We start from the raw sequence: 24101 nt of genomic DNA on the forward strand, positions 1-24101 counted from the left end.
AGGGAGTTGGACCACACAATCAAAATCAGGGTTTCTTGTGTAGTACCATCCCTAAAGCCCAAAGGTCCGTAAAAGAGATCCCACGAGACTAGGGTCCAATTTTAATATCCAAAAAGAGGTCTATGGGACAAGAACACAAACCTAGCCCATTATTTCTATTGAATCCCCCCCATTAATCCATGCCCAAAAGTGTCCATGATAAGCAAACTACAATACTCAATTACAAAATGACGAGGCATACCTTTAGGTTCGGGAGACCCACCTTCAAACATACAATCATGGCATATGAGTGAGGTACCACATGGTTGGCTCAGGTGGTGGAGAAATGGCACAACGAGCTAGTTGGTGGCTACAAGGGGTTGATGGTTGTCGGTTGAGGACCATTTTGGAGAAATTTTTTCTCCTAGAGATATCACCCACAAAATGGTGGGTAATAGTTCCTATTGGAGAAGATCTTACTTGAATTAATATTTCAAGGTCTTTTCACAATGACCCATCCTCTATGCCATAATACTCATGCTCATTTAAAGATTCTTTTTTTTATAAAATTTGCTATGGAGTACTCTTCAAAGTTTAGCTTTAATGTGATTTTAAGGTGATTGAGAATTTAATAGATTTTAACAAAATGTAAAATGATGGATCTTAATTATTGGCTATATTTTATAGAGTGCATGATTGTTATATACCTATGAATCTTTAGATTTTATTGCATTTACAGGGTGAGTTTTTTTGAGATGGATGTCCACTCAAAATCACATTCCTTTGATGAATCTATATGGAGAATGGGCTCTACCAGTCACTTAAAAGTTGAGATTAATTTTAAAGTCTATTGATTGTCGTGTACATAATATTGAGTTGTTTTATATTTTTCATAAATATTTTAATGGTAATTCCATGTGATTGTTTTTTTTGTAGCATCGGATGTGTTCTAGCTACAAAATTTGGTAGAGAGACTAGAATACATGTATTCTCCAAAATCTAGAAATTTTCTTAAAATTCCACCTAGAGGCGACTTCATTAAAATAATTAATCAATTTTTAATGTTTCCTAAGTCTAAACTTAGGAAATATGATTAATTAAAGGGTATTAATTAAATCATGGTGAGAATCTTCTAGAAAAAGACATGGATCGAGTTTTAGTTAATCTTAGTCATTGTTTAAGTTTTAATCATGGTCGTTGATGTCTCAACAAGAGATTATAAAAAGAAAATCAATTGGGGCTTGGAGAACACACACCAATAGTTCGATTTCAATGGCAGATTGATTTCCATAGTATTAACGCTGAGTTGCTGAAGAGAGAGCTAGTGAGCTCAAAGCAGTGAGAGATGGGCAGGGACAGTCAGGTAGGAGGAAGATTTTCCAGCTCTGGTGAGTGCATTGCAGAGAGGCAATGAGTGCCACAAAGAGGCAGCATAGAGCCATATAGAGGCAACGCAATGCTTTAGATGGGATTCCGTATTTTGCTGGGGAGAACCAATGATTTAGTGACAAAAGTCGAAGAGAGAGAGTTCGGAGGCCAGGAGGATCCATCTTCTAGACAACAGTTGATCAGATCGCGAGAGGGAAGAAGTTTTGAGTTGTGGGATGTAGTACTGCATAAGTTGACACAATCACTGCGCAGAGGGAAGAGCAGCTAAACTTGAGTCAAGGTCAGTGTCGGATCGCTAGTGGGAGTGAGATTTTTTTCACTAGATTTATTGTCAGAGATTTCTCTGTATGGATTGCTAGATTTGAGCATCCATAGTCTTGTACTCAGATTTACTATTGAATAATATGCACTAGTTTTCCCAAGTTGGGTTTTTCCAGGGATTTAGTCCAAAAATAACTGTGTATTTATGTGTGTGCGCATCTATTCTTCCAACATTTTTATTTCTTCCAAGGCATTTATTTTGTGAAGGTTGCAGTGTATTTAATTTGATATTTGTCATAGAACACAAGAAGTAAATTGTTTAATCGAATTAACAATTAGAAGAATTGACATCAGTGGCTACCATGGGATTCGAGGTTTGCCAAATTTTCACATGGTATCAAAGCACAAATCGTACGCTGAAGAGCTCAGTAGCAAAAGGGAAGAGGAACTTCGAAGCTTTGCGTAGGAAACAACTTGAAACTCTCAGAGGAAGTGCAGTTCCTTGGCCAGAAGGGTCAATTTTTGAGGAAAAGTTTATTTCTCAGAGAGTCGACAGAGAATAAAATTTCCAAATCAAAGATTACCAGAGGCAGAGGGAGAAGCAGTGTTTTTTTTGCAGAGTAGATATTCAACTGGGACGTATTTATTTTACAGTGGTTTGTTGGTGCAGAATAGCGTCAGGAGGAAGGAAGAGCACACATTGAGGGAATTCTTTCCTCAAGGAACTTCTAATCCAAAGTTCGATTTTTCACTGCACAACAGTAGCAGTTTTGAGCAAATTTTCCCACTCCAATAGGGAGTGCCTACATCTAGTTAGCAGTTGTACAAAGGAGGAGGAGGAGTTCGACTTTTTGCAGAAATGGCATAAGCAGGGTTGAGAGATCATGATCAGTTTGATGGAGCCTCCAACTATGTGACCTGGAAAGTAAGAATTTCCTGTCTTGTAGATGAATACAATCTCAAAGCCTACATCGATGCAATGGTAGCTATCCCCACAGATGTAGATCAGATGAAGACCTACAAGAAGGAGATGGAGAAAGCAAAGATGTTGATTCTCGATGGAGTTCAAGATCACGTGGTATCTCACGTAGCCGGCAGAGATACTGCTAGGCAGATGTGGGAATATCTTGCTACGCTATACCAGGGATCTTCTAAGTAGCGGAAGATGTATCTTAAGGAGAAGCTGAGATGTACAAGGATGCATAAAGGGGAGCGCATAGGCCCCTTCCTCACTAGGATTCAGGATGTCTGGGATTAGTTGTCTTCAGTAGGGTCAGTGCTCCAGCCCACAGAATTGGTGCGGTTAGCTCTAAATAGTGTTTCCAAAGACTGGCAAGTCTTTGTCCAGAGCATTTTGGGCAGATACAAGTTGCTAGATTGGGATCGAATGTGGGCTGATCTTCAACAAGAGGAGATGAGGTGATATTTGGTGAAGAGCACCATCAGTGACACTAGCAGTAGTAGTGGGACGAAGCAAGTGACAAAAGAGGAGAATGTGGCCATCACATCAAAGGGGTAGTAGAAGCAACACAGGAGGAAGAAGGACATTTCCAAGGTCAAATGCTTCAGATGTGGTGAGCTTGGCCACTACAACACTCAATGTCCTCTCATAAAGAAGGACAAAGATGAGAAGTAGGATCAGTAGGCTACATCTGCAAGATTGACATGTTTTACTCCAGATTGGAGGAAGAGTTTGTCATGGTCATCGATATACCTCCAGGAGTGAGGTGGGGTGATTTGGTTTTGTAGCCCCAGAGAGGTACATGATGAGCAGGATTCTTAAGGAGGTCCACCTCTTGAATCAAAACCTTTCTACGAGAGCCCACAGTATTTCAGTGGCAGGATGGATCAGTGGCAGATGGTGCAGTCAGATGCTAGAGTGACAAATGTAGTGGCTAGTAGTGGTCTGATACGAGGTAGTTCAGTACAGTTGGCACATAGCAGAGTCAATGGAAGTGCAGAGCCTTTAGTGATAGCGTAGAAACTAATAGTAGTCAGAGACTCAGAAGAGAGATGCATCATACTAATTATAGTTGATTTAGTATTTTGGATGTTTTTCAATTGTAGTTGTTGCAGTTGCAGCAACAACAGATGGAGAGGGAGTTGCAGTGCAGATGCAGTGTTGGCAGCAGATCAACAAGGCCAACAGCAACACAGATGCAACGTATATTAGAGTTTCATAGTAGTTGGTGGGTAGCAACAGCCAGATATCAGCAGCGTGACAGGAGGTGGTGCAAAGATAGGGTGTTGCTTCAATGGGTTGCATCACTAAAACACATTCCTCGCGAAGAGGGAGTGTTAGTTTTGTAGCATCGAATGTATTCTAGCAACGAAATTAGGTGGAGAGACTAGAATACATGCATTTTCCAAAACCCATAAATTGTTTATAGAAATTCCACCTAGAGACGACTTAATTAAAATAATTAATCAGTTTTTAATATTTTCTAAGTCTAAACTTAGGAAATATGATTAATTAAAGGGTATCAATTAAGTCATGGTGAGAATCTTCCAGAAAAAGACATGGATTGAGTTCTAGTCCCAGTTCCTCAGACATGGATTGTGTTCTCCTCTATCCTAAGACAGATACTCCCATCGGAGTCCCAGTTCGCCTCTCAGCGCTCCACCAAGGACAAATACCAGTGCCTTTCATCTGCAATCTGAGAAGCTGCGCTCCAATCCTTCCCCCATTCCACCTGTACAACCACCACCTCCCAAAAACCGGGAAATTTCCCTATGAATAAATGGTACGACTAGGAATGCAAATCTATGCATCAGGACCTTCGACACGCATTCTAAAACTCCTTACCAACATACCCTGACCTCTGTTCAACTTACCGTCGCCTCCTTCGCCGCAAGAAGCGCCTTTTCATTGCCCATAGAAGATAGGTTCTTTCCACTCTCCTCCTTCGCTCCCCTAAAGAGTTCTGGGGAACCATCCTTTCCCGGCGCTCGCCTACCCCTGTTGACCTTGATCCTGCCTCAATGTTCTCTCACACCTCCCAGCTGTATGACATTCCTGGGCAGCCTCTGATTCAGGTTACTTCTCCCCCCCCCCACCTCCTGCCACCTTTTCACCAACAAAGATACCAGAGAGGCAATATGGACAATGAATAGAAGCAGGGCAGTGGACGAAGAAGGCTTCCAGGTAGAATTCTTCAAGTATGGGCTTCGCCCCCTAGTAGGATATTTGGTGGACCTTTCCAACCAGGTGGTTCGGGATGGATTTCTGGATGGTTGGTCACACCATATTATCTACCCGATCCACAAGTCAAGGCCTACTTCTGACCCCAACAACTACAGGACAATCATGGTTGGGCACACATTCTCCAAGTTATATGCTACATCACTCCACAGGACACTCTCCCAGTTCCTTGAGCAGAGACAACTCAGGGCCAAGGGCCAAGCAAGATTTCGCCTAGAACACCAGACGATCGACCACATCCTTACTCTTCGTGCGGTGATCGAGGAGGCTAGGCATCAATCCTCTAAAGTGTACTATTGTTTTGTAGACTTCCGGAAGGCCTTTGACTCAGTTCCGAGGGAAGATCTTTTCCAGAGACTAAGAGAGATTGGCATCTCCTCGACTCTCCTGACAGCTATCATGTGCCTCTATGAGGCCGTCCTTATCCGTCTTCGCACAATTGAAGGAATGTCTGATTTCATCCGAAGCACCATTAGAGTCAAGCAAGGATGCCCCCTTTCGCCTACCTTATTCGGGATCTATATTGATGAGCTTGAGTCCTTCCTCTGAGAACATATCCAAGAGACAGATGGGTGTCTTCTTCACCGGGTCCTGATTTCCATCCTCCTCTTTGCAGATGATATTTCCCTTATTTCCTCCTCCCAAGAAGGCCTTCAGAGACAGCTAGATGCTCTTGCAACTTTTTGTGACCGGAGGCATCTAACTGTGAACTTGGGTAAAACCAAAGTGATTATCTTTAATGGAGTCAAGAAAACCTCAGACTTCCACTTCCTATTTAAAGGAGAAGAGATCGATATTTTCAGCACCTATACTTATTTAGGAGTTCAGTTTTCAGGGCCTCACTTTAACCTGCAGCTAGCCCTTCAGCCTCGGATCAACAAAGGGTATGACTCCCTAGCCCTTCTAGAGAGGCAATGTTTCCGGCATCATTTCCAGGACATCTCATCCAAGATGAGCATCATGAACAGTTTGATTCACCCCACAGTACTTTACGGCTCAGAGATTTGGGGTCCCTCTCTCCTAGAGTCAGATTGGGCTTTAGCGGAGCGGGTTCAGACCCTTCTTTTGCGTCGTTTCATTAAGTATAAGCAAACAGTTCCTCAACACATCATTCTAAGAGAGTTCGGGGCTCAACCTTTCCACCTACAGGTGATTTTCAAATTAGTGTCGCTCTTGCACAGGATCCGGGGCCTCGCAGACACGAGGAAGGGTTGAGATAGATACCCATATTTAGCCTATTGCTCCTCAGAGAACATCCCCTGTATGTAAACAAGCCGATCCAAATGTTGGTACACCGGTGTGACAGAGCTTCTGGAGGCTTCAGGAATCTAGATTGACCATCTCCCTCCCTTTCAATACTCTTTGAATGCTCCAAGCCACCTCCTTTCCAATCAGCAAGAGCTGAATAAAATCATTAAGGAGGATATTTACAGACGATACGTTCAGACTACATGGACCAATCCTCCCAATGGGTTGCGTCCAAAAACGGCCTTCTATGCAGAACATTGCCTATAGATCAGGGATGGGCTCATCATCATACCCCTATTCACATTCCAGCATTGGATGCATGCCCTTAGAATCCCCCTCGGGTAGCTCAGAGTTGGGTCTCACAGACTCCGGGTGGAGACAAATCACCACATCGATAGGGCAGATAGGATTTGTTGGCTCTGCCACTTATAGGAGATAGAGACAGAGACACACTTCATCTTCGGATGCCCTGCTTACTATGAGATTCAAGGTTGTTTCCATTGTCTCTTTAGGTCTTCTCAGAGTTTGTCCAACTTCCTCAGATATGTTGATCTGAGATGCCTTGCACTTTATCTCCAGGAGGCTTTCAGATTTCAAGCCCGTTTTCTTCAGCCCCCCACCAGATCGGAAACCACGCAAAAGATCACAGACTTCTTTAGGGTGCTACCATTAGTGCGGGGCGCCAAAAGAACCATTGATCAGCCCACAACCATTGAAACCAAATCGGTGAGGTCCTAGGGGAGCTGACCCACCAAACTGCACCAACGCTCCAGGATTGGTTCCACCCCTGGGAGGCACCCTAGAACCTCCAGGCGACAACCCAGCATGCCCACAGGACAACAGACTTTGACAAGCTTTTCTCAGTTTTCTTCTCTCGACCTCGGATGTTAGGAGTAGGGACTGGATAGGAGACTTTTTCTCTCCTTCTCCTTCTTCGCTTCATCACAGAGCTTTGTTCCGAAGCCGAGAGCTTCTAGCTCCTACATTTACATTTACTTAGATTATAGATGTATTTTCTACTCTTTAAATAGAAATGTTAAAGGGGACCATTTGGTCCACTGGCTTGGCAGGATATAATCATTGTAACTGACAGTTCCATTGGCCTTTTATTGTCATTTGTTGTACATTAATAAAATTATCTTATCTTATCTAGTTAATCTTAGCCATTGATTAAGTTTTAATCATGGTCGTTGATGTCTCAACGAGAGTATAAGAAGAAACTCGATAGGGCTTGGAGAACACACACCAGCTGTTTGATTTCATCGCAGATCGATTTCCAGAGTAGCAGCGTTGAGTTTCCGAAGAGAGAGCTGATGAGCTCAAAGCAGTGAGAGAGGCGCAGGGATAGTAAGGTCGGAGGAAGTTTTTCCATCTCCGGTGAGTGCATTACAGAGAGGCAACACAATGCTTCAGAGGGGATTCCGTATTTTGCTAGGGAGAAGCAGTGATTCAGTGCTAGAAGCCGGAGAGAGAGAGCCTAAAGGCCAGGAGGATCCATCTTCCAGACAACATCTGATCATATAGCGAGAGGGAAGCAATTCTGAGTTGTGGGACGCAGTACTGCGTAGGCTGACGCAGCGACTGCACAGAGGCAACAAAGAGTAGCTCAACTTGAGCCAAGGTCAATGTCGGATTGCAAGTGGGAGTGAGATTTTTCTCACTAGATTTATTGTAGTCATTTCTCTGTATGGATTTTTAGAGTTGGGCATCCATAGTCTTGTAATCATATTTACTTTTGCATAATATTAAAACCCTCAGTTGTTACACTGGTTTTCTCGAGTTGGGTTTTTCTGGGGACTTAATCCAAAAATAATTGTGTATTTGTGTGTGTGCATCTATTCTTCCAATGTTTTTATTTCTTCCACAATTTTTATTTTGTGAAGATTGTAGTGTATTTAATTCGATATTTGTTGTAGCACACAAGAAGTAAATTGTTTAATCGAATTAACGACTAGAAGAATTAACATCAGTGGCTGCAATAGGATTTGGGGTTTGCCGAATTTTCATAGTGGTCACACTCTTATCAGATAGCTATAATATTTTATCTTTGCATATGAATGAATATTTTCTTGTGGGTTGTAATATTGTTCAATTAGTCTTTGTTACAATTTCTTTATATAATGAAATGTTATTTCTCATGTTCAATTGTTTTCATGTGAAGCAAGTGGATTGTGCATGCAAAGAATTATAGAACAACATGTTTCCATTTACTGTAATTAATAACCTACAGTAGGTATATTGACTACAAACATTATAATGGATGTGTCATGGTCCAAGTTTTTTTTGTTTAAGCATGTGTTTTTCTATTTTTTCCAACCTCTATAATTAATAAATTTCAATTCTATTATAGATATTGGAATTTATAAATTTTGATAAATATCAATTCTTATCTTTATATATTTAATAAGTAGTTTTGTTTTATTTTTTATAGACAAGTATAGTTTTGTATATCCTCTTTTTTTGAGATATTTGAGTTGATTTTTGGGTTTCGCCTATTTCTATCATATAGGTGGATACAGACTCACTGACAAATGAAAAATGCAAGTTACAAAGAAATGTATAGATGGACAAAAACACAATCTCAAAATGAGTTAAAAACAAGGCAAAAATCCATAATACTCAATTGGAACAGCAATTACATGGAATTCTGGAAGTTTTCTAATAATGATCTATATGAAAGAAAAAATGAAGTTGAAGAAAAGGCTAACAACAAAAAAAACTTGATTATTAGTATAATTGACGTTTGACCTTCAAACTCAAACTTAATAACCCACCTCAAGCAAAACCGAAACATAATCACCAATATATATAAATTTAAAACTGATTTTTCTAAACATAACTTGTTTATTCTTAAACTGTAAATGGAGAGTGGAACGGTATTATGCGAAACATAATAACGTGTTAAATAATATTTCAAATTTAACCTTTTTAATCTTTAGTAGACAATTATATCATCAAAATGTTTCTTAACATAACTAGGACTGTCAACTCCACTGTGTGTAAGTAATGAAAATGTAAGACTCTTAACTCCACCGTTTATGAGAACGGTGAAAGCATTTGTCGCCATAAATAAAACAGCAAGACTCATATTACTCCATTCTAACGATGAAAGAATGCATAACTCTATCCAAATAGAATATGGACAGAAATTAAAAATTATTCGACTCGCCCTAAGAAACACAGAAAATCATATATAAGACATAATTGATGAGCATACAAATATATGAGGGATTTCATTTCTAGAAAAGATGACTGTATGATCCTGTTAATATTAAGTTGTCTACAAGGATTTGGTAAATCTGAACAAACCAACTTAGCTCTGAGGCTGTGGTCCAACGGCTGCCTGTGGTGGTTAGGTCCCCACCAGTCCTGAGGTCCATTCCCAGGGGGGCTATGTACTGGCTCTTCCTTGATTCGTGTGAATAACAGGAAGAGTATATAAGATTGGAAAAAAAATGTGAACAAACCAACAGTATCATTCTTAGAAACAAATTACTCTCAAGACAAACATTAAATTTCAAAAAATGCTGGTACTGTATCATTCTTATCCATGAACATGCTTAGAAACAAATTACTCTCAAGACAAACATTAGATTTCAAAAAATGCTGGTACTGTAAATTACTCTCAAGACAAACATTAAATTTCAAAAAACACACAAGGAAAGTTTTCAACTTGGCTTCTTCATTCGTGTGAATAACAGGAAGAGTATATAAGATTGGAAAAAAAATGTGAACAAACCAACAGTTGTTGGTACTGTATCATTCTTATCCATGAACATACTTAGAAACAAATTACTCTCAAGACAAACATTAAATTTCAAAAAACACATAAAGAAAGTTTTCAACTTGGCTTCTTCAAATTGACAAATCTAGATCGTTGACTTCAATATTGTTTTAGGTCCTGAACTGGACTGTGACTTCCATACCTACCATTCCTTGATTCGTGTGAATAACAGGAAGAGTATATAAGATTGGAAAAAAAATGTGAACAAACCAACAGTTGCCGGTGCTGTATCATTCTTATCCATGAACATAGAAACAAATTACTCTCGAGACAAACATTAAATTTCAAAAAACACATAAAGAAAGTTTTCAACTTGGCTTCTTCAAATTGACAAATATAGATCGTTAACTTCAATATTGTTTTAGGTCCTGGACTGGACTGTGACTTCCATACCTACCATGGAATGATTGGAGTTCACTACAGATGTCTCATTTTCTCATGTGACACCAAAACATGTGCACTTTTTACATTTCTTTCTTTCGCCTATATCCACGGTCGTCATGGAGTCCACGTTTTAATGTTTTAATGACATGGACCTCAAATATGTACTGGAGCTCATCTAACAACTTAAAAACACATTTATCTCCTTCTTGTAGCCCATTACTAATAACAAAGGCTTCCCACCCAGAATAAAATCCACGGAATTTCTCATATGTTGCAAACCAAACCTGCCAACTTTCGGATTTCTTCTCATACAAGAGTCTTACTTGAAACGGTGTTTTCACCTTTTCTTTCCTCATCCAACGATCAACAAACGCTAGTGGAACACTCTGCAATGTATCGTAAAGGAATCCATTAAATTGTTTCAAAATTTGTAATTTCCGAGTGCCCAGCAAAAACTACCTAATGGAAGCGAAAGTGCGCATACATTAATTAGAAGTATGCGACAAGAACCAAAAGGTTATAAGCCTGGGCTTTAAAGGCTACAAAAATACCAAAAGGAAGGATTATCATGCATTGGCATAAAAAGGTCCAAATCAGAATCATTAAAAACAAATGCGCCAAACCATAGACATAAGTCAATAAGCCTTGAGTTCCATTCTCGCTGGCATTAGTCACAGAGACTCTTGTTATTGTTGTGGTAGTCCATATCCCTATCTTTTATCACATCCCTAGTACCAATAGTTATTATTTGGGACTCTTTTGCTGGGCTACTAGATATGTATCTAATTATCGCTACACATAGTGGTGCCATGGAGTAATGTTTTGCGCACATCAATATGCTGTGTACTGTAAAAAGAACTTTCAACAAAAACATAATAATATGCTGTGTACTGTAAAAAGAACTTTCAACAAAAACATAATAACTAGCGAGGTTAAATGCAATAATGAATAAAGTTGAATATCCACATATCATGAGCACAAACTCTCCCTGCAAAGGAAAGCAAAGTTTACAGGATGAAAAAAAGTAAATTATGATAAATGCTTGCAAAAAACTGTGCAAACAGATGGATAGATATCTGGAAAAAGATATTTACAAAATTCCCTGTGATAAACAGAGTTTTTAAATAAATAGAGATGCTAATTAGGTATAATTTAAATAGTGACTAAGATGTTATGTTTTTTTGTTCGAATTCAAATATCATGTTATGATAGGTTATGATGTAATGTCCCAAACGGGATATTAGGTTAATTATGCAGAAATTCACTCAACCCAAAATTTCACCGTAAAATCAGCATTCTATTAACAGAAGATTGCCATGTAAAATATAACAGATAGAGTGCATATAATTTCATAACATGATAAGCAGAAAATAATCCCAGTTTTTATTATGATAGATAAACTGAGTTACATGCAAATACAACCAATATCGCTGAAATGAAAAGTTGGCCTTGACAAATCTGCTTCAATGCTGCACCAGCCTCCCAAAACTGAACTGAAATCAATCACTGTGCCTGTGAACTCTCGCTGAATCCACCAAGGAGATGAGGTGGGTTTTCGTCCACTCTCACCAAAATCACCCGAGGGTTTCCGTCTTGGGGCTACCCATGAAGTAGAGAACCGGGTTCTCAACCTCTCATACAAGAAGTAATGTCAAATCCAAGATGTCCTCCAATGGCCTCCTCCTCCTCTTTTATATCTCTGATGGACCCCTCTAGAACCTTTATTTTATTATTATTTTAATCATGGAGCATTTTTCCCTTTTTTATTTCAATTAAAAAAATTAATGCAGAAAAGGGTAAATTGGCCTCCATGTCTCCTCAAGTCACCGAAACTTGCATATAACCATCTCATCATGTAGATCTTCTCGTTCTGGTTCCAATGAGCTGTTACACTAAGGTGTTTTGTCAAGCATTCCTCCCGGAATGCCACCTTAAGTGTAATTAATTGAGTGAGGCCCAATAATAACTTTGTTTTTAAAAGTTGTTAAAATGCACCAAAACGAAAGGCAAATTGTGCGGATGATGGAATATACCAAGCGAATGCCATTGGACCTCATAGAAACTCTTCAAAACCCCTCCAAAAGCCCCTGGGCCCGCCGATGACACCAACCTGCACCTGTGACCTGTCTGCCCCCAACTCTGAAAGTCCATCCTAACCATATCATAAGGAACACTAGAAAAAGGAACATTACAAATCCTCGCGCTCCAAGATTTCTTTCTTGCAAGAAATCCAAACCTATGGACCAATTTGGTGGTCGAACACAATTGAGACCCAATGCCCAGATCCCATACGAACCATTGGGTGATGCTCTGCCTCTATGTCAACCCATCATGTACAGAGCCCTCAATGTGCGGATCCCAAACTGATCTCTCACTGTACCTATCATCAACCAATCCTCTTGGATCCCAATGCCACCATGGCCAATCATTGCCCAAGTCCCATGGCTCAAACTGTGCTCTGTCTCAGCTATAGCTGCTACTCCATAACGCGAATACCAACTCACCAACTCTCTCCAATCCCACCTCTAGCATAGGCCGAGGTCAACCCCACTCTGCTGATGCTGGGCTAGTGCTATTGAAACACTGATGAACTGTGGGTCCACATCCCACTGCCCACTGAAACATGTAGTAACTCTCTCATCTAAGCACCCCTGTTGTACTGTGCCCCAGAGTAAGGTTGATACTTCATCAAAAGGATACGAACTCATGATCTCTCGCCAATCCATCCTGTGGGAAGGATCGGATGCATAGGCACCTATATATGTGATTAGTCTGTTATGTTGCATCGTGCTTCACTCATGCAACCCTGCCTGGTCAATCAACAATATCCACTGAGAAAACCCTGTCTCTCTCCCTGTAATGGGTACAAGTGGCCAAACTCTGTTGCAAGCCCTATCTGTGTACTCTGGGAGAGGACTGCTCCCTGAAAGTACCGCAGCTCTATTACAGCTACCTATGCATCTACCTGCACCTCATCAGTGGGTCAACCCAAATATGGATGCACCACCATCTCCAACAGCTCATCCCTCATCTGATGTAATGTCCCCATTTTTATTTTTCTCCATAGTACAGTCAGGGTAGATTTCCAAGGCAAGGGATGGCCAGGTCAGTGGGGCAGATTTATGTCATCAGGTGTCCCGATGGAGTTTTGAGGAGTTTTTATGGGGTTCAATGGCATTCGCTTGGCATATTCATCATCATGAGCAGTTCCGGTTACATGACTTTCTAATAATTTCCATAAAACAGGGTTATTATTAGGCATAACTTAATTAATTATGCTCGAGGTGGCATTCTGGGGAGATTAATTGATGGAACACCTCAGTGTAATAGCTCGTTGGAATCGGGACAAGAAGATCTGCAGGATGGGATGTTGAGAAGTGAATTCCAGTGGCCGGAGAGAGTATGGTGGGAAATTTATCATTTTTCTTAATTAAAAATGACTTTAATTAGACATTAAATCAAGAAAAAATAATTAATTGGAGAAAATGGGCTAAAAGTGACTTAAGTGAAATAAAATAAAATTAAAAGGTCACTTAAGATAAAGTCAATGGAGGAGCTTCTAGAATAATAATAAAATAAGATGCTTCTAGAGGCTTGGAGATCTATCCATCAGATCTATAAAAGAGGAGGAGGAGGTCATTTGGAGACATCTTGGATTTGATATTGTTTCTTGTATGAGAGTTTGAGAACTTGGTCCTCAACTTCAACAGTAGCCCCAGGGTGGAAACCCTCAGGTGATTCAGTGAGAGTGGGCGAGCACCCATCTCTTCCTTTGGTAGATCTATTAAGGGTTCACAGGTTGCAGTTTATTGATATTCAGTTTGTTTGGAGGCCAATTACGACATTATTGTAGATCTATTTGAGGCCAATTTTATTTCAACTATCTCAGCTATTTTTGTTATTCCAACATGTAAAAACCCAGTCTCTCTAATATATAAAGTTGAGAATTTTCTTGTTCATTGTGTTATGGGATTGCAGTGCTCCTTTTGTTTAATTTTACATGGAAATCTTCTGTTAAGTGAATAGTGATTTTATGTGAAGCGCTTGTTCCAACTTTTTTTTTCGTTTGGGACATTACAGTGGTATCAGAGCTTTGATCTTGGCTCAATCGTGGGTTATCTTGAAAAGCCAAGTCGAAGTTTTTTTTTTGAATATCCCAGATTCTATTGCTGGAGACAATTTTTATTGCAAGAAAGATCGAGTTTGGGGAGCTTGTGCTGTGAAGGTATATTTTTTGTTGAAGGTTGAATTATTAGATTGCATTTTGTGAAGGTGTGAGAATTAATTCCTTTTGAAAAGCCGTCAATCAAAATTTCGAAGGGGCCAAAGGGAACTAACATATATTTTCTTTTCAGAAGGCAACCGTCAAAATATTGAGGTAGGGCCATAAAGTATTTGAAGGGGCAGACTATTTAAAAGGGGGATTAATTTTTTTATGAAGCCAAAGGTTTTGGCATGGAATATCATTAAAAGGTGGTGTGAGGGATTTCATTAAAGATTGTAGCCAACAATTATCAAAAGGGCCGCATTAAAAATTTCAAGTGCCCAGATTAAAGATTGCACAAACCCGAGAGCATTTTCCAAGCCAATTCGGGAGTGCGAAATTTCATTTGAGCACCAATTCATCGAATTTGCTATTAGCCGAGACCGAAATTTTGTGAATTGGGCATATATTTTCGCTGGGCACGGTTCTTTTTGTAGGTCGAGATTTGGGAGAAGATTTTTTTTTTTTTAATCAAGTCATGAATGTTCCAATTCCTAGGCAGGCCGTTATTTATATCCATAAGCGTGATGCTATTTTCCTTCTTGGCGGAGATTACAAGTCTGTCGGGTTTCTAGTCCTCATTATAATTTGAGTGGTAATCGAGACTAGTTGCAGAGCTTAAGTCACCTCAGAGAATGCCAAGTTGTTATTGGAAGCAGGCGTCTTCCCTCTTGTTACAACGCTAACCAAGCCCAGAGTCGAGCTCTCTCTCTGTCTGGTGGCAAAGTTCTCTCTAAGTAAGCTGAAGATAAATTATTCAAGGGTCGATTCATAGTCTGCAAGCTTGAAGGGTGAAGCGTGAAAGGCCGAGAATCTTCATTAATAAGAGACCGAGGGCAATCACATTCGAAGACTGAGCTTCTTAGTAGGCCAAGTGAATAGCGGGGTGACTATCGTCTGTAACGCGTGTAGCAATTTCAGTGGGGTCGTAGCATATATTAGAGGGGACACAAGGATTGATCTCCTGTTCTCTATTGCCGCCAAGGTGCCCACATTGCCACCACCATTCTCTATCGACTGGGTGCCCACATATTATCATTTCCACTAGACGCCTTAAGCTATCCATATCTAATTCGAGGAGCCGAGTTCACAATAGAAACGAATCGCATCCTGAAAGTCGTTCTTTGTGGTAATGGGGTTCACATCATGGAAGGATGTCGATACAAAGCCTTGTGTCTGTGTAGACGTCTTGCTGAACATGGTGCCACAACAACTGCAGAGCGAGATCAGCATCGACTAGTAGCGAGAACACTTAGTGGTCCGGGTTTTGAGCTGCCAAATTGTCGCTTTGTGTGCGATCAAGGGCCAGATTTCACTGAAGCTACCAAAAATTATTGCAGTGATGTTGCATGATCACTGAGCCATACAAGTCTGAGTTAAGAATGTGTGTATAATGAAGTGTTTGCTGTGGGAGCCGATTGGAAGTTGGGTTAGATCTCTCCGTTGTGCGAGCAATTACGGAAACCTGTGAGCATAAAAAGAAGTGTGTGACGAAGTATGTAACATGTAGCCTATTGATGGTTGTGACAATACACACCATAAGACTAGTGCGATGGTGACAAACAAGAGATCACTTCACTGCACATGTACGTTGGACAGATCATGTGCATTGTCCTCAAACATCCAACCAACATTCATTGCCACTCGACAGAGGAAATTCCATGCGGAGGCAGCTACAAAGTCAAGTGGGAGCAGTCCTATTGAGCCAATTAGACATCTGTGCATTGAGAAATGAGGTGCGTATACAATCAACTGAGATGTGTGGACTGAAGCGTTAATGTTGCTTGAGAGACATGTTGATATCAAGAGCGATGCCTAAGTGCCATATATATATTTTCCCTCCGCATATAAAATCATTGATTATATACACTTGATGCAAAAGATTGAGTAGGTGTTGCATGCTGCCAATCAATGTATGATGGTATTAGAAGCATTAGAGTGTCTTTGAGATCAGGAGTCAGTGGCTTCTAAGATTTTTCCATTGTATATGTCATTGCTAAAATTGTTATGTTAAGTCTTGTTGTAGTTGTATGCTTGAGTTGCTAATAAGTTGTGGCTGTTAGGGTCTAGCAGCTTGAGTTGTATGTTGGTATAGCAGCCCTGTATTGCTATATGCAATGTATTGTCTTACAGTTTGTTGCCTTTCTTGCTATTCAGGTCTGATATAATTGTCCAGCTATTGCTGAGTTGAATGTAAGGTCTATGTATTGAGTTAGCTACTATTGGGTACTTCTATTGAGCTATCAGTCAATGCTATGTGTGATGCACATGACTTCATTGGACTAAAACATGGCTAAAGCCCTTGAAAACTCCCTTAATAAACCAACAACAACAAATAACAAACTTTTCTCAAAGGGGATCTATGTCATTCTTTAAAAAGAACAACCAAAGGATGTGCAGGAGGGGCAGGAAATAGGACACAAGATTTATTCTCTTGGGACAGATTTGAAGCACATGAGGGTCACATGGAAAGTTCTCTTCAAACTTGATGAGCTAGATGCCCTCCTTTCCAAAGTGAGCTAGTTAGAAGGGAAGAAACTAATTTGGGCTCTAAAACTAGCTATGCTTTCTCTCATACAACACAAGTTCTTGGAGGAACCTTGTGAAGGGGTTAGACTTCCAGTTGCATCTTGTCTCAATAACATAATGAGACTAACCACCCCTATAGCTCCTTACAATGTTGATGTTATGAGGAAATTGTTCGAGCTGATGGTAGAAACTTTGTGAGATTTGGATAACAGTGAGGGTCCTACATTTGGAAAGAAGCTTTAGGTTCTAAAAATTATGGCCATGACTAGGACTTATGAAGTCCGGTTTGATCTTCATTGTGATGATCTTATCCTGCAGATGTTCTGATGCTTCTTCAGCATTAGCAAACATCATCCTGACCCAGTGATACCACACATGCAGTCCATGTTAGGATATTCCGACACATAGGATATAGTTAAGTTCAACTTGGTCTAGTATAGAGTTAGGTTAGAGTTAGGTAAAGTGTGTTTCTTTACCGTTGTACATTTTGTAACTTACAATCCGACGGTCACGATATGTAGTGATCCGACGGTTCACTCTCACCTCGGTATTACCGACACTTGATCCGTGGCTTGACACCCGATTGGTCCATGAGTTCTATTTAAAGCGCATGGAGGGTCATTGTTCGGGTAATCCGTGCATGAGAGAAGCTTATGTAAATTTTCATTCTTTGATTAATAAATTGCCTGTAGTACCCACGTTGGGACAGGCCGTGGACTGTTTCCCTCCTTGCACTTTGAGGGTTTTAACCACGTCAAAAATACTGGTGTATTGATTTGAGATCTGGTTGTGAGCGGTGTCCTTTTGGTGTTCTTTCTGAGGAACTTACCCTGTAAATTCCTACATGGTATCAGAGCTATTTGAGGGCCGCGTCCATTGGTGATCCAAATCTGAAGCCGGTAGAACTGCATGCGGCTGTCGTTTCCTAGATCTGTTGTTTCTGACTGCTTTCGGGCCGAGAAGACTGCTCTGTTGCGTTCGGAGCATTTGTTCCAGTGAGGAACCCCTTTCGTTTCACGCGAAAAGGTTTCCGGTAGCCCTAGCTGCGTCATTTTTCAGATCGGGAGGTATACAGTGTTTTTTTGCAGTTTACTGTTATTTTCTCTCTGCTTATTTCGGTTTCAGTTTATTTAGCCCTTTTTTTAAACCGAATCTATACCTTTCATTTTTGCGTATGCTCTTTGCCCTGCGACTCTGTGCGATCTGGGCAAATCAGAAACAGAAAGGAAGGATTTTTCTCATGTGTATGCTCTTTTCCCTGCACCTTAGTGTGATCTCGGAAAATCAGAAACATTGAGAAAAATATTTAGTTTCGGCTAAAGCTAACTTTGAGATTTTTTTTAAAAATTTCTAGTTTTTTGGCTAAAGCTAACTTCGAGCCGCAAGGTTCGTTTTTCTTTGCATATTCGTGTTGGGTTTTGTGTTTTGTGTTTTGTAGGGAAAAAGAGCTTTCTCAAGGCAAGCACGCAAACCAAGGCCCCCCCCCTCTCTCTCTCTCTCTCTCAAATTTTTTGTATAGATCAATTGGTTCAAAGCTATTTTAAGAGAGTAGAGGTCTTGGGTTCAAGTCTCCATTTTGTGGGGGCGGATTTTTTCATTCCCGCACATTCGCGCACTTTGCCGGCAACTTCAACAATTTTTTTTTCAAAAAGCCATAACTTCTTCATCCGGAAGCCTTTTTCAGAGCCGTTTTTTTTAAAACCGCCTATTTTTTCGAGATCTATCCATTGGAACACTTACTTTCAGCATCTTCAGCTTCAGTTTTTTTTAAAATGGAAAGTCCATGCCAAGTCATTCTTGACAGCACTAACTACTTCCAATGGGTAGCCTACATGGAAGATTTACTTAGAAGTAAAGGTCTCTTCAGAATAGCCACAGACCAAGAGAAGAAACCAAAAGATGAAGACAAGGTTGCAAAATGGGAAAATAGACAAGATCAAGCACGTGGTTTGATAGGGATGTCTATTTCTCCTGATCTTAGATTCCACATTGCAGAACTTGAGACTCCTCATGAAGCATTAGAAAAACTCGCTAAAGTTTTTGGGATTAAAAATGAAATTAGAGCCCATCAACTTGAAAATGAACTGCTTACTTTGGATCCTAATAATTTTTCTTGCATTGAAGATTTCTTGTCCAAATTCAAGACCCTTAGATATCTCTTGGAAGGTGTTAAAGTTAAGAAAGAAGATGGTAACCTTATTTATTCCATCCTTACTAAGTTGGGACCAGCCTACTCTGTATTTGTTTCCACTTTCCATTCTACAAGGGAAGCTTTCATTTGTCAAGGAAAAGACTACAAGGCCCCTTCCTTTGACTCCTTTTGTGATTCCTTAATAAGAGAACAAGAAAAACTCTTACACCTTGGTCTTCTTAATCTTGGAAACTCTTCCACGAAAGCGTTAGCCGCCCAGCAGCAACCAAATTCAAAGAATCCTAAGAAGTCATATCCTCAAAAGAATGGTCCTAAACCATCTCAGCCTCAAAATGAAAGATCATTTCAGCAAAATGATAAGACCAATAAAAACAAATGGAAGAAGACTGATAGACATTGTAACTTTTGTAATCGAGATGGCCACTTAGAATCTAAATGCTTTAAGAAGATGGAAGCCTTGGAAGCCGCAATGAAGAAACATAACATCCATGTGGAGCCTACTTCAACTTCAACTTCCGGAATGGCACTTTCTGCATGTCATTGTCAATCATCTCAGTCTGGTTATGCATTAAATGTATCTTCTTCTTCTTCTCATTCTCATGAGTGGCTCATTGATTCTGGAGCCTCTTGTCACATGGCCAAAAACCAAGCCATGTTTTCTTCTTTAAATGATTGTAACACCAAAAATATATATGTTGGTGATGATAGATCTCTTAATGTTGTAGGGACTGGAACTGTTCATCTAGACAATGGTCAGTTTAATGATGTATTATGTGTTCCAACCTTATCCTGCAACCTTCTATCTGTCTATCAGATAACTCATTCAGGTGAAGGTAAAATTGTTGAATTTTCACCTCATGATGTTGTAATCAAGGATCTAAAAGATCCTAAACAGATTCTAGCTACTGGTCTTGCTGATGATTCCAAAAGGTTGTATAAGTTTCACAACTTTGGGTCATCAAATCTTCCCTCAGTATTTGTTGCTCATAATGATGAAGTGAGCAAACTTTGGCATGAGCGATTTGGTCACTTAAACTATCGCTCCCTTCAGCATCTATGTAAAGAAAATATGGTGACAGGTCTTCCTATGGTATCTTGCAGAGATGGTGTTTGTTCCGGATGTGTACTCGGAAAACATCATCGGGACAGTTTTGACAAACGTGCCTCTTGGCACGCCTCAGCCCCTTTACAGCTTGTGCACAGTGATTTATGTGGTCCTCTTCCTGTTGCTTCATTCTCTGGCTGCAAGTACTTCTTAACTTTCATTGATGATTTCTCCAGACGCACTTGGGTATACTTCTTAAAACTCAAGAGCGAAGTATTTAACACCTTTTTGGCCTTCAAAGCCTTTGTTGAAAAACAATCTGGACATCAAATTCTTAAGCTAAGAACTGATAATGGTGGAGAATATGTTAAAAACACATTCATCAACTTTTGCACCGAAAATGGAATTCAAATGCAACATACTGTTCCATACACTCCACAACAAAATGGTGTAGCTGAAAGGAAAAATCGCACCTTAAAGGAAATGGCTAATTGTATGCTGCAATCTAAAGGACTCAGTCTTAGTTTTTGGGCCGAAGCAATTAATTGTGCAAATTATATAATCAATCGCACTCCTACTAAGGTTCTAGAGAATATCACTCCAGAAGAAGCTTGGAGTTCCATTAAACCAGATGTAAGTCACTTTCGTGTGTTTGGAAGTGAAGCATGGGCCCATATTCCAGATGAAAAGCATAAAGCTTTAGAACCTAAGAGTGAGAAATGTACTTTTGTTGGATATTCTGAAGATGTAAAAGGTTATAGACTTATTCCATTTAAGTCCAAAAATGTTATCATTAGAAGAGATGTAAAATTTGATGAAAATAAATCGGCCTGCGAGCCTAGTCCGGCGGATGTGCCACCTCTTCCTATCTCTTCTACCTTTGAAAACATTTCTTCTTCAGATGATGAAAGCGAGGATGATAATCCTCCCCCACCTTCTCAGGATCCTCAACTTCCAAGATGGGTCCGTGCTACTCGGGATGCAGCAGGTGATCTTGCCGGTGATCCTACAGATCAGCGACGTACACGTTCTCAGTTTGAAAGAGCCTCTTCTTTACTGGCTCAAGCTCCAGTAAATCATGATCCTGACACTTTTGCAGAAGCTTCAGGCCATCCACATTGGGAAGCAGCTATGAATGAAGAATATCATTCATTGATGACAAATGATACATGGGATCTTGTTCCTCTACCAAAGGGACGCAAACTTGTTAGATGTAAATGGGTTTACAGAACCAAGTATGGACCAGATGGGAAAGTTGATAAACATAAAGCTCGTCTCGTTGCTAAGGGCTTTTCACAGGTTGAAGGCATTGACTACACTGAAACCTTCTCCCCTGTTGCCAAAATGAACTCTATCCGCCTTGTTCTTTCCCTTGCTGCCTCTTTAAAATGGGAAGTCCATCAGATGGATGTTAAATCTGCCTTCTTGCATGGGGACTTGCAGGAAGAAATCTATATGGAACAACCCATTGGCTTCATACAAACAGACTCCAGCCTTGTTTGTCGACTTAAGAAATCCCTTTATGGCCTCAAGCAAGCTCCTCGGGCTTGGTATGCCAAAATGGATAGCTTTCTTTTAGAATCTGGCTTTTCTAGGTGTCATTCTGACAATACTGTCTACACCAAGAAAGTGGGCAACTCTCTTATCATCCTTGTTCTTTATGTTGATGATCTTATTCTTACTGGTAGTGATCCCAACCTTATAAACCATGTGAAGTCCAGCCTTAAAAAGAAATTTGAAATGACAGACTTAGGACACTTACACTATTTTCTCGGTCTTCAAGTCTTGCAATCCCAGGAGGGTATTTTCCTTTCCCAGTCCAAGTATGCTTGTGATATTCTTCGTCATTTTCACATGGAAGACTGTAAGCCAGCCCCTTCTCCCTTTCAGTCTGGAGTCAAACTTTCAGTCTCTTGTACTTCTCCTGAAGTTGATGCTACCTTATACCGTCAACTTGTCGGAAAACTCTTGTATTTAACCCATACTCGTCCTGATCTTTCCTTTGCTGTTGGCCTTGTTGCTCGTTTTATGCAAAACCCCCGTGAAAGTCATTGGAAAGCAGCTAAAAGAATACTTCGTTATGTTCGAGGTACAGTACAGTTTGGGATTCATTACAGTGCCAAAGCAGCTCCTCTGTTAGTTGGTTTCACTGATTCTGATTGGGCTGGTGACCCTGATGATCGGAAGTCTACTGCCGGTTATGTCTTCACTCTTGGTTCAGGACCTATTACATGGGCTTGTAAGAAACAGGCTGCCATTTCTCTTTCGTCAGCAGAAGCAGAGTATCGTGGTGCCGTGGAAGCTAGTAAGGAAGCCTTGTGGCTTCGTCAGATCCTATCAGAGTTTGGCTTTGAGCAGCAGCATCCAACCACACTTTGGTGTGATAATCAAAGTGCCATTCAGCTATGCAAAGATCCAGTCCAGCATCAGCACAGAAAACACATTGAACTACACATGCACTTCATCAGAAAGCTCATTCATGACCATGTTCTTGAAGTGCAATATTGTCCAACAGATGATCAGGTTGCAGACATCTTCACAAAGGCTCTCACAGAGGCGAAGTTCACTAAACTTCGATATATGCTTGGAGTTCAGGAAGTTGTCACTAAGGGGGGATAGGCTCTAGTGCCTCCTTCCTTCTCCTATTGTGTCATATTTGTAAATCCTTCAAACCTATCCCAAGTTGTTCTTAAGGGGGGATGTTAGGATATTCCGACACATAGGATATAGTTAAGTTCAACTTGGTCTAGTATAGAGTTAGGTTAGAGTTAGGTAAAGTGTGTTTCTTTACCGTTGTACATTTTGTAACTTACAATCCGACGGTCACGATATGTAGTGATCCGACGGTTCACTCTCACCTCGGTATTACCGACACTTGATCCGTGGCTTGACACCCGATTGGTCCATGAGTTCTTTTTAAAGCGCATGGAGGGTCATTGTTCGGGTAATCCGTGCATGAGAGAAGCTTATGTAAATTTTCATTCTTTGATTAATAAATTGCCTGTAGTACCCACGTTGGAACAGGCCGTGGACTGTTTCCCTCCTTGCACTTTGAGGGTTTTAACCACGTCAAAAATACTGGTGTATTGATTTGAGATCTGGTTGTGAGCGGTGTCCTTTTGGTGTTCTTTCTGAGGAACTTACCCTGTAAATTCCTACAGTCCATCTTGTCATCATGTATGAGAGGGCGTCATGTCATTAGTCGAGAGTTGCGGTCTCAATTTTTGTGAGTTTGGAGGAGAGAACATCTGGTCTCACATGTTGCTTATGAACTAGCCGAGAGGTTGATTGAGCATAAAATTGGGTTTTTCAGGAGACAGTGGACCAGGAAGGAGCTATTCAGGTTTGGGGGATCATGCAGTAGGAATGAGCTGAGGAAGGGACTTTGCTTCATCTACAAAGGACCTTGGGGACTTGACCACTCATGCCTGAGTGACAATGAGGAGATGATAGAGGTAGAGCAGGAGGAGATTCCTTCTGACTCTCAAGGAGAGGATTCTTCTTTGGACGAGCCCATGGGTTCATTCGAGGATGCCTCTGAGGAGCATGAGCCATGTGGAGTTGTTGACAGTAGGCTAGATTTATATTCGGGTGTGTATGGTGAGCAGTCAGTGGACCCTATGGGAGACATTCAGGATAGTGTATCACCAGTGATGAGTCAGCATGAGTAGCATATGATGAAGCATGCGTCAGCTGAGGAGGATGATATGCACACTATGCATGATGAGCCTTATGGGGAAAGCCAATTGGTGGTTCATGTTGAGCCCATGATGGAGGAGGATGAGAAGCCATCCTTGGGGCCAGCCATTGATGAGGAGCAGATAGATGTACAACTACAGACAGCTAACAAGGTGATAGTATTTG

The 24101-nt window shown here is 40.6% G+C and overlaps 1 protein-coding gene across 1 annotated transcript in view; it reads right to left on the reverse strand.

The window, feature by feature from the left end:
* Nucleotides 1–10086: 10086 nt before the first annotated feature.
* The window catches only part of LOC149204469 (putative B3 domain-containing protein Os03g0621600), a 116597-nt gene continuing 102582 nt past the window's right edge, over nt 10087–24101 (reverse strand). The window contains exon 4 of the mRNA XM_089393296.1: nt 10087–10633. Within this exon, the coding sequence (XP_089249422.1) occupies nt 10328–10633 (306 nt within the window). The 3' untranslated portion in view covers nt 10087–10327. The remainder of the gene's footprint in view (nt 10634–24101) is intronic.

This window comes from Pinus tabuliformis, chromosome 1_2, assembly GCF_031772625.1.
Source record: "Pinus tabuliformis cultivar Carrire ecotype Pingquan chromosome 1_2, CPIR1, whole genome shotgun sequence".
In the NCBI taxonomy this organism is placed as follows: domain Eukaryota; kingdom Viridiplantae; phylum Streptophyta; class Pinopsida; order Pinales; family Pinaceae; genus Pinus; species Pinus tabuliformis.